The 10,604-nt window shown below is 38.2% G+C and overlaps 3 protein-coding genes across 3 annotated transcripts in view; 2 read left to right on the top strand and 1 right to left on the bottom strand.

The window, feature by feature from the left end:
* LOC107273529 (laminin subunit alpha-1) overlaps window positions 1–10,604 on the bottom strand; it is a 26,712-nt gene that overhangs the window by 14,988 nt on the left and 1,120 nt on the right. The gene's annotated exons all lie outside the window — the stretch shown is intronic.
* On the top strand, window positions 2,902–5,922 carry LOC107273533 (alpha-glucosidase). Its single transcript, XM_015751847.2, has 6 exons — window positions 2,902–3,097; window positions 3,570–4,036; window positions 4,141–4,587; window positions 4,700–4,955; window positions 5,029–5,368; window positions 5,450–5,922. The coding sequence occupies exons 1-6, from the start codon at window positions 2,929–2,931 to the stop codon at window positions 5,598–5,600; spliced, it is 1,830 nt and encodes a 609-aa protein (XP_015607333.1). The 5' UTR covers window positions 2,902–2,928; the 3' UTR covers window positions 5,601–5,922.
* LOC107273536 (alpha-glucosidase) lies at window positions 7,370–9,778 on the top strand. Its single transcript, XM_015751850.2, has 6 exons — window positions 7,370–7,557; window positions 7,628–8,094; window positions 8,171–8,614; window positions 8,701–8,956; window positions 9,032–9,368; window positions 9,455–9,778. Exons 1-6 carry the CDS (start codon window positions 7,389–7,391, stop codon window positions 9,576–9,578), a joined length of 1,797 nt encoding a protein of 598 aa, XP_015607336.1. The 5' UTR covers window positions 7,370–7,388; the 3' UTR covers window positions 9,579–9,778.

Genomic DNA, 10,604 nt, shown 5'->3' with positions numbered 1-10,604 from the left:
TTTTTTTTTTTTTTTTTTTTTTTTTCTTCCAAAACAGATTGTACATCTCGCAGCGAAACTTTAGGATGGTAAATTTTTTTGGTTTATTTTGTTTTTCTGTTTCTCCTAAGACCCCATGAAATTGCATTGGATAATTTGGCGAGTGCACCGAAAATTACCTGGCGGGCATTCGGCTTGGTGAAATTATCGGGAGCTCGACCGCTCGGGGAACGAGGGCCTCTTTCGAGTCGCGATTAAAATTCACCAGGGCGTCTCAGGGCGAGCTTACACGAGAGCGAATTGAGTGAGATCTCCCATCGCGAGATACCCCCGTGATCGACGATATATATATATATATTGCCGTTTGATCTTTGTTTTCGATTTAAACCGGCAGAGGAGGACTTATTTTTAATTTACAGACCGAACCGTGACATGTCGTGCTTTGAGAACGAAGTAGTGAGAAATGAAAAAAAAAGATTTTCAAAAAAAAAAACTAGGATTGTCGGCGCTCGCGTCGCGTGAATCCGGCGCCGCGCAATTTGCCATGAAAAATTGCGAGAATAATCAAACCAGTCAGTATAATAATTGGCTGAAGATTTACGGTAGCGTGTGTCCGATGCAAAATCCTGTCGCGCATTCAAATGGGCAGCATCTTCTCGGCCTGGATGCTGCGCTGTATCTTCGGGAAGGATTTCAGTGAAGTTCGTAGTTTAAAAAAGAAAAATAAGAAAAAAAAATGGTAAAAAATTTGAAACCAAAATAAGTTAACCAAGTCGTTGAACCGAGTGCATCCAAAAGTGCATCCGTGAAGTGGTCCATAGTTTAATCCCATCACGTTTGTTTTCACGAGGCTGCGTAATCTCGCTGTTTACGAATTCCAAAACGCAGTCGGTTCTTTGATCGTGATCAGCAGGAACCACCGATTCTTATTTATCTTTTTCATCCCTCCCATCCAAACCCTCTTTTAGGCTTACACGTGGCTCGTTCCATGTATCCCGCTCTGGATGCACTGCCGTGTGCATAAATATGCATCCTCAACGCGCGAACGCATTTATGCTCTTGTATATACATATATATTTATTTTATCCTGTTTCTTTTTTCTTTTTTCAACATTAATCTTCTTCTCCAACTTATTTCGTTGACGTTCGACACTATTGAATCTCGTGCTGTTTTCGATGCTGGAACTGCTTAAGTCGTGTTCACATGTTTAACATGTAGCATAAGGAGCAATGTAAAAAACTGACTTTGACTACGTGCCGACTTTTCAGATGCATCTGTTGCATAGGTGCAATATAATCTTATGCATTTCTCGTATGAATAAATGCGTGGGAGTGATTGTGAATTTCGAAAAAATTGTACATTTTTATGATAATTCTTGCGACGATCCAATCCATATTAAGCTATTGAAGAAAAATTCGATGAAAACCCGTCATCGCGACAGAATGCAATAAATACGATTTTATATTTAACTGTCGTAAGTGCGCGTAAATTTTGTTCACCTTTATATCATCAAGAAATTTCAATTGGCTATCGCTGATAGCATCTATTTTGATATTTGTTTGTGGCATATCTATCATGCAGAAACGGAGCGTGGCATGTACTTATAATTTCGATTAATCGATAGAGGAAAGTGACCAAATATGGAATAGTATCCATAATATGGAATACCACTGTTTCTCTTAAACAATCAATTCAAGACGAAATACTCGACCATCTTCTATCTCACTTACTCACTTTAGTGTTCCACTCATTTTATCTCGGTAGTCGATCGAGCGCCGTAGGGACGGCAACAGTGTTTTGATTTGTCGGTACCAACAAACTTTTGTAGAAAATAAGCGTTTAATAACTTATGTAGAAAATAAGCGTTTTTGGTTAGTTAATTTGTAAGAATAACGTTATTATACATTTAGCGTATTGTGATTGGGTTTGCGATTTCTGCAAGTAGAATAAGTTAATTTTAACCGAATAAGTTACTTTTATTTTTGACCAAAGTCTCAAGATCTCTTATAAAAAGACGTTACTGTTTTTTTTTATTTTTTTATTTTTTTCGAAGAAACTTTGTGTCTTATTTCCATATTCCATATTTGGGTATCTATTCCATAGATAGCTACTATTCTGTTACTTACATTTTTTAATTAAAAAAAATATGTTTTTTTATATTAAAACACAAGACTGTGACTAAGATAAGCCAAAATGTATGACTGACTGTATTTATAATTAAAAGTCTTTAATTCATCATACTGTATTTTTTATGCCACAAAAACAAAATGTTATTCCATATTTGGTCACTTTCCTCTATGATACTATGATAAAAAAATCTGTTGATGGGATCGTTATCAGAAATGCTATTCCATGTACCACAAGTCATTGCGCAATGATCCTTATCGAAAATGAAATTACATTACTGATAATTCAACTATACATATGACAGTAACACGAATATAATCGACTGATTAGAAAATAACCAAACGGGATATCGATTATTATCTGAATAACAATATTAAATGATGATCTCAGATTACGTGAAAAATAAGGTTTTCTCCACGAGCTTTCGAAAGTTAACCCTTTAACTGGCTGATTAAAGTCAAAAGCAAAATGACCGTCGATTCGTCGGATCGACTAGTTATGATAATTATTAAATGATAAATTTTAATAACAATAATACGCATGCTGAAAATATAACGTACAAAAATTTTCCAAATATTTTTATTATTTTCGCAATATTCTTGTTTTTATTTGTTTTACTTTTTTTTTTTCTTAACCTCCTTATCTTGATCATTCATTACGTAAACGTGCATTAATCACGTTCACTTCCACCACTTCCATCAAAGCCTCTATCACGTAGCCAAAGGCTATTCGTACGAATGAAGGTTAGGTTAAGGATATCTCGTACCTTCGGACATATATAAAAGAACTTCAATCGGCGCAAGCATTTCTAACGCTGCGACAATGATGACAGTAGCATCTGGACGCTTGATAGTTACGATCGGTATCATTATAGCCGGATTAGCTATCCGGGTTGATTCCGAAAAACAATGGTGGCAAACGACAACACTCTATCAGATTTATCCGCAATCATTTAAAGACAGCGATGGAAACGGATTAGGCGATTTGAATGGTAAGTGCAAAATAAAAAAAAATTTTACAATATACAAAAATTTTTCAAATTTGATTTTTCGCCAATTTCATTCATCAGTTAAAAACATTAAATTCAACGATATTTCGACGAGCTGACACGATGGTTAAGAAATTTTGATTACTAAAAAAAAAAAAAAAAATTGCGTCACTCCAAAGAGAAATAGCATGCTCATTATTCTTTCAAAATCTCTATCGCTAACCATAATCTATACTTGCGTAATCTGACATACGTCGACACGGTAATTGCGAATTCTAATAGCATCCGCGAGTTATTTACGTGTCATTTTTTCTTATTTTTCGCCAGTGCTTCACTTCCGTACAATAACAGTGGATCGGGTTACGCAATATTTCACCCATTGTCACGGATACTTAAAGTCTAGTAGACTTAGTCTACTATAAATAAAATTCTAATAAGAAATCGCTGTAATCTTAATAAGTCTAAACGTCACCAGGTATCACGAGCAAACTGGAGCATCTAAATGACATGGGAATAGAGACAGTATGGTTATCGCCATTTTTCAAAAGTCCTGAAGTCGACAACGGTTACGACGTCTCCGACTATATAGACGTAAATCCAAAGTATGGGACTTTGGAGGACTTTGACAATCTAGTAGCTCGCGCCAAGGAACTTGGAATCAAAGTGGTTCTGGACTATGTTCCTAACCATACGAGTACGGAACACGAGTGGTTTAAGTTATCCGAAGCCAGGGTCGCCCCCTATACCGATTATTACGTGTGGCACGAGGGAATTCTGGATGCAAACGGTACCAGAAGACCACCAAACAATTGGTTGAGCGTCTTCAACAGCGGAAGTGCTTGGCAATGGAGCGACAAGCGACAGGCTTATTATCTTCATCAATTTGAAGTACGCCAGGCAGATTTGAACTTCACTAATCCAGATGTTCTTCAGGAGACAAGGGTGAGTTCCGATTAATGAATACTAATACAAAGAAGATTATTATTAAAATGTAAGAAATATTAATTAGAATGTATATAAACAATACATTTTTTTTTTCTAATTAGAATATCCTCACGTTTTGGTTGGATCGTGGTATTGCTGGTTACCGTATAGATTCTGCACCTTATCTATTTGAGGATGCTGACTTCAGGGACGAACCGTTGTCTGGGCTCGATGGATATACTTCGAACGATTATTATTATCTGAAGCATTTATACACCAAAGATCTCATTGAGAATTACAACGTGATCCAGATGTGGCGTGATCATATTGATAATTATAATAGCAAGGTTAACGATGGTCTGCAGCGCGCCATGTTTACCGAGGCTTACGCTAATATAAGCATGGTAGTTTTGTACTACGATTATGGATCGCAGATCCCATTCAATTTTTTCTTTATCAAAGATAAGGATGGTGTCAACCTGGACACCAAAGTGACAGCTAGTGACGTCAAAAATACCGTTGATATGTGGATGAATAATATGCCTGTGAATGGAACTGCCAATTGGGTCGTAAGTTTCTATCCCGCTTTTGTACTGTGTGTATATATATATATATATATATTACTGTCATTATTTATTATGTAAAAAAAATAGAATTGACAGCTTGTTAATGTACTTTTAGATCGGCAATCATGACAATAGTCGCGCAGCCACGCGTTACGGTACCAACAGGGTAGACAGTCTCAACTTCATTTTACTTTTGTTACCTGGCGTCATGACGGTTTACAATGGTGACGAGATCGGCATGACGGATACGTATATAAGTTGGGAGGAAACACAAGATCCTCAGGCCTGCAGCACTGATCCTGATCGCTATCAGGCATTTTCCAGGGATCCTGAGCGCACGCCTTTTCAATGGGATGATTCTACGTCTGCAGGTGGGTAATCGGTTGCAGGTTGAGTTATATTATTTTTAAGTGATATATAGTTCGATTAATTTATTTTTTTTAGGATTCTCTACAAATTCCACCACGTTTTTGCCGGTGAACACAAATTATCGTACACTGAATTTGGCGGCGCAAAAGGCCGCTGATAAGAGTTACTACAAGAACTTCCAGGCAGTCATGAGGCTCAGGAACACGACGGTGGCTAAGAATGGAAATCTGACGTCATTTGTCATAAAGAACCAGATCTTCGCGTTCTCCAGGGAACTGGAGGGTCACGATCCATTAATAGTTGTTGTCAATTGGGGAAATACTTCGGTACAAGCCAATTTTGATAAACTTCTTTTTAATGATAACCAGCGTCTGAAAGTGATTCTGTCTAATGTGGGTTCTAATATCGAAGTTGGGTGAGTGATGAAAAAAATTCGAAATCTTTTTCATAACCTGTCCAATGTCTTTATCTATGTTAATTTATCTTTTTCTTGCAGATCCACTATACTCAGGAGTAGCATCACATTGGCACCTCACGCTGCCTTGGTCTTAACAACATCATCGTCTGGTTTTCTATGCTCTGGCTCAATGATTCTCTTACAAGTTTCCTGTCTGATATCCGTCTTTCGGTCGTTCTTCAACTCGTGAATCAAAATCGTGCTTGAAGTCCTGAACTTACCGAGACTCGTTATAAGCTTGTAATAAGTTTTGTATATTGGTATAACGATAAATCTGCTCATTAATCATTAGAATTCATAATACGCGATAATATGCATGTCAGGTGTATATGGCGATAACGATTGTTCCTAGTAATTTAATTTTTGTATTTATATTTGGCTAATTAGATTTTATTAATTTGACAGTCTCTTGCCTATAGTATGGGTATAAGAAAAGAGACTTTGCTAGATCGTATTTATGGGATATCAAGAAATTGTACCATTAAATGGAATAAAATATTTCAGATATGAAATTTGCCTCTTTAATATTCATTGATAAATTATACAGGGTGAGCTACTTCAAACGTTGAATTCAGCTGTGACTTAGCTGTTGCGAAGTCATGCTCCTTATCTAACACATGGTAATGATATCATAGTAGGGACAGAAGACGTTTAGAAATTAACATAGCTTAATACACTTTAAAATTATTCATAGTATGATAGCAAGTGACTGTGATAATAATACATGAAAATTGCTAATATCGTTATAAGCGTATATGTTTTTCCGACTTTTAACTCTAGGGCCTCGACTTGGCAAGGAGTAATACCCATTTAAATTCATCGTTTGGAATTACTCGAACTGCATGTATTTTAACATTAGGATGTTTATTAGGGCGAATATCAGGGAAAATGATGCGTCACGAAAATGCGTAACGCTTGAAATTCTGATATTGCTAACGCGTGATTCTGTGAAAATGCAAAACACATAAATTCTGATAATGTTAGTGCGCCATTTCTGTAAGAGTAGTGGGAGTGTATATATATGTATATGAAACGGAATTTGAAAATTTCTAGAATTCCTACGTTTCGTAAATTTTCTATATCCCGATTTGAAAACTTGTATCATAAATCCTAATGTTCTCCGTTGGTTTCGCGGAGTGCGAGATCTGTGGATTCCTTTATTGATACGTGAAATCTACTGTCACCAGAATAAAAGATATCAATTTATGAGATCACTGTGTTTCGACTGGAAGTTTGTTGTGAAAGTTGAAATTTGACAAGGAAATTTAATAAACGTTGGTTAACAATGTGTTCAAAAATTAAATTCACATTTAACCACATATTTTTCACAGATGTCAGATGCTAGCTAAATGTAATAATAGTTTTATGATTATACACGGTGACTTATAAAGTAATTATACCTGGACCAGAAAGCACGTTGAGCGAGTGGAAGTATTAGTGATTATTGTGATCGGATTGAATTTCCTACCTCGACGCAATGAAAAATAGTGTGTCCAACTGAATTCTTTACTATAACTGTTGGATCGTTGTAAAAATAACGGTTCGATTTCATTTAAATGTCTTACCAAGTATACGCCACGATAGAAGGTAGTTCATGATGAGCAAGCAAAGTTTTCGGACGCGACCTACACTGCTTGATGGATCTGTTTCAGTGGTTCGAATGTACATTCGGTATTGCAGAATATAATTGTTGAGCATTAAAGAATCATAGAATGTTGGAAGACCTAAGAAATTACATTTTATCAGTTGCACCATAACAGCGTGATATGTATTTTCACATTTGCTTGTTAATTCTAGATATCTCAGTCCATGTATTTCCTTCCCAGACACTGATTATTTACACGTGTTGAAATATGATTTAGTTTCGCAAATTGTATGAACAGCTGAATAATGAAATAAAAGCAATACATAAACGATCCAATCGATATATTATACATATAAGAAAACTGTGACCTGCCGAAACTCAACTATTGCAACAATGGTGACATCGGCATCTAGACGCTTGGCTGTCGCCATATTCGCTATCGCAGCCGGACTGGTTCTCCAGGTTCATGGTGAGAAGCAATGGTGGCAAACAACGACTGTCTATCAGATTTGGCCGCGATCCTTTAAGGACAGCGATGGAGACGGAATTGGCGATTTGAATGGTAAGTAGGACGTACGGAATTAAATTCTAAGTGACGTCACTGTGATGTTAATCAGTCTAAACGCCATCAGGTATCACAAGCAAACTGGAACATCTAAACGACATGGGAATAGAGACAATATGGATATCCCCATTTTTCAAAAGTCCACTAGTCGACAGTGGCTACGACGTCTCCGACTACTTAGCCATAGACCCAATGTATGGGACTTTGGAGGACTTTGACAATCTAGTAGCTCGCGCCAAGGAACTTGGAATCAAAGTGGTTCTGGACTACGTTCCTAACCATACGAGTACGGAACACGAGTGGTTTAAGTTATCCGAAGCCAGTGTCGCCCCCTATACCGATTATTACGTGTGGCACGAGGGAATTCTGGATGAAAACGGTACCAGAAGACCACCGAACAATTGGTTGAGCCTTTTCAATAGCGGAAGTGCTTGGGAATGGAGCGACAAGCGACAGGCTTATTATTACCATCTATTTGAAAAAAGGATGGCAGATTTGAACTTCAGGAATGAGTTAGTCATTCAGGAAACGAAGGTAAGCCATAGTTACTAGTGAATAATGAATAATGAATACCATAGTTCTGTAACTCATTCAATTGTTTCCCCACTAGAAAGTAATTACGTACTGGCTGGATCGCGGTGTTTTTGGATTACGTATGGATGCAATGCCACATATCTACGAGGATGCTGAATTTAGAGACGAACCGTTATCAGGAAGAGACATACCTGCTAATGAGTACATGTACTTAAATCATATCTATACCAAGGATTTGATTGAAAATTATGAACTTATTCGTATATGGAGAGATCACTTTGATGAATATAATGCAAAGGCTAATGATGGTCTAGAGCGCATCATGTTTACCGAGGCATTCACTGATATATACATGATGACTTTATATTATCATTACGGTGCTCATATCCCGTTCAATTTCCTCTTTATCACAAACAACGGTATTGGCTATAATGCTGCAACTCAGTCACCTGCAGGAATCAAGAATATTATTGATGAATGGCTTCGGCATATGCCTGAAGGAGCAACACCCAACTGGGTCGTAAGTTTGAAATACACTTTTGTGCCTTTATAATTTTATTTTATTATGTAAGAATTCAAATTAACAGCTCATTAATACGTTACCAGATTGGCAATCATGACAGAGCGCGCATGGCCACGCGTTTCGGTTCCGAGAAGATAGATATGTTCAACTTCATTTTACTTTTGTTACCTGGCGTCATGACGGTTTACAATGGTGACGAGATCGGCATGACGAATACGTATATAAGTTGGGAGGAAACACGAGATCCTGAGGCCTGCAACATTGGTCCTGATCGCTATCATGCATTTTCTAGGGAGCCTGTGCGCACGCCTTTTCAATGGGATGATTCTACGTCAGCAGGTGGGTAATCGGTTGTAGGTTCAGTTACATTACTGTCACGTGGAATATACTTCAATGTTATTTTCATTTTACCAGGATTCTCTACGAACACCACGGTGTACTTGAAAGTGAACGAGAATTATCGTACACTGAATTTGGCGGCGCAAAAGGCTGCTGATAAGAGTCACTATAAGAACTTCCAGGCAGCCATGAGGCTCAGGAACACGACGGTGGCCAAAGATGGAGCCCTGAAGACACTCGTTATCGGCGAGGATGTCTTCGCCATGTCCAGAGAATTGGATGGTCACGACCCCCTACTCGTTGTTATTAACTGGTCGAAGTCTCCGGTAACAGTCAGTCTTGATGACTTCAGTAACTTCAGTGAGAAGCTGGAAGTGCTTCTGTCGGACGTTAATAGTGATTTCAAATTTGGGTGAGTGATTACGAAATCCAAAATGTTGTCATTCCTTTATCGGCTGAACAATACCTACATTACATTATTTAATTTTATTCTTCCAGAGACACTGTATCCAGGAGCAGCATTACCCTGCAGGGTAATGCAGCTTTGGTATTAACATCATCTGACATTACCCGGTTCCACTACTCGGACGCCTCAGAAGCGCCTGTCCAACACCATCCTTGAAATTCTTCTTCAACGTGTAAATCAAGTTGAAATATGAAAAGCAGAATTTAATAAACCTCGGTTAATAATGTGGTCATAAATTGAATTGACAGTAGTTAACATTTAACTACCTGTTTTTCACGCATGTCAGATGCTACCTAAATGTAATAATACAATTTTATGGTTATAAGTGGTGACTTATAAAGTAATTATACCTGCAATAGAAAGCACACTGAGCGAGTGGGATTGTTGGTGATTATTGTGATCGGATTGTAACTTCCTACCTCCACGCAATATGAAAAATAGTGTACTCAACTGGATTCTCTACTACAACTGTTGGATCGTTGTAAAAATAACGGTTCAATTTTATTGAAATGTGCTTCGAAGTATGCGCCATGATAGAAGTTAGTCGATGACGACCAAGCAAAACTTGCGGACACGGCCTACACTGCCTGATGGATCTGTTCCAGTGTTTCAACTGTGCATTTGGTATTACAGAATATACCGGTGGTATAGAGCGTCATGTTTACGGAGGGTTACAGTACAAATCCGTGACCACTTTATATTATCATTACGGTGCTCACATCCCATTCAACTTCTTCCTTATCAGAAAGACCGGTATCACCTTTAGGGCTGAAAATCAGAGCAGCGCAAACATCAAGAGTACCATTTATGAATGACTTGAGAATATGCTTGAAGCTGGATGATGCAACTGGGTCGAAAGTTTGAAATACCTTTTCGTGCTGTTATGATTTTATTTTGTTATGTAATATTAAAGATTCAAAATATTCGCGCGCTAAACAGGCATTAGTCCCCACAAGTCGGAGAGCGACGCTCGACTAGCTGCGGGCGACGATAGGCCCGTACGATCGGGTGAGCACGCGATTGGCCAACGGCTCACGAAGTGTCACGGAGACGACCGAACTTTGGCGATGGAGAGGGGAGGAAGAACGAACGACGGAGAGAGAAACGGGGACGGTCGAGTAACAGCACGGCGTGTCGGCAACGGAATCGGACGGGATCTCAGCTATCGAGTCTAACTCAGTC

The sequence above is a fragment of the Cephus cinctus genome, unplaced genomic scaffold, assembly GCF_000341935.2.
Source record: "Cephus cinctus unplaced genomic scaffold, Ccin1 Ccin1_scaffold1708, whole genome shotgun sequence".
In the NCBI taxonomy this organism is placed as follows: Eukaryota; Metazoa; Arthropoda; class Insecta; order Hymenoptera; family Cephidae; genus Cephus; species Cephus cinctus.
This window is presented reverse-complemented; position numbering and strand designations above follow the sequence as displayed.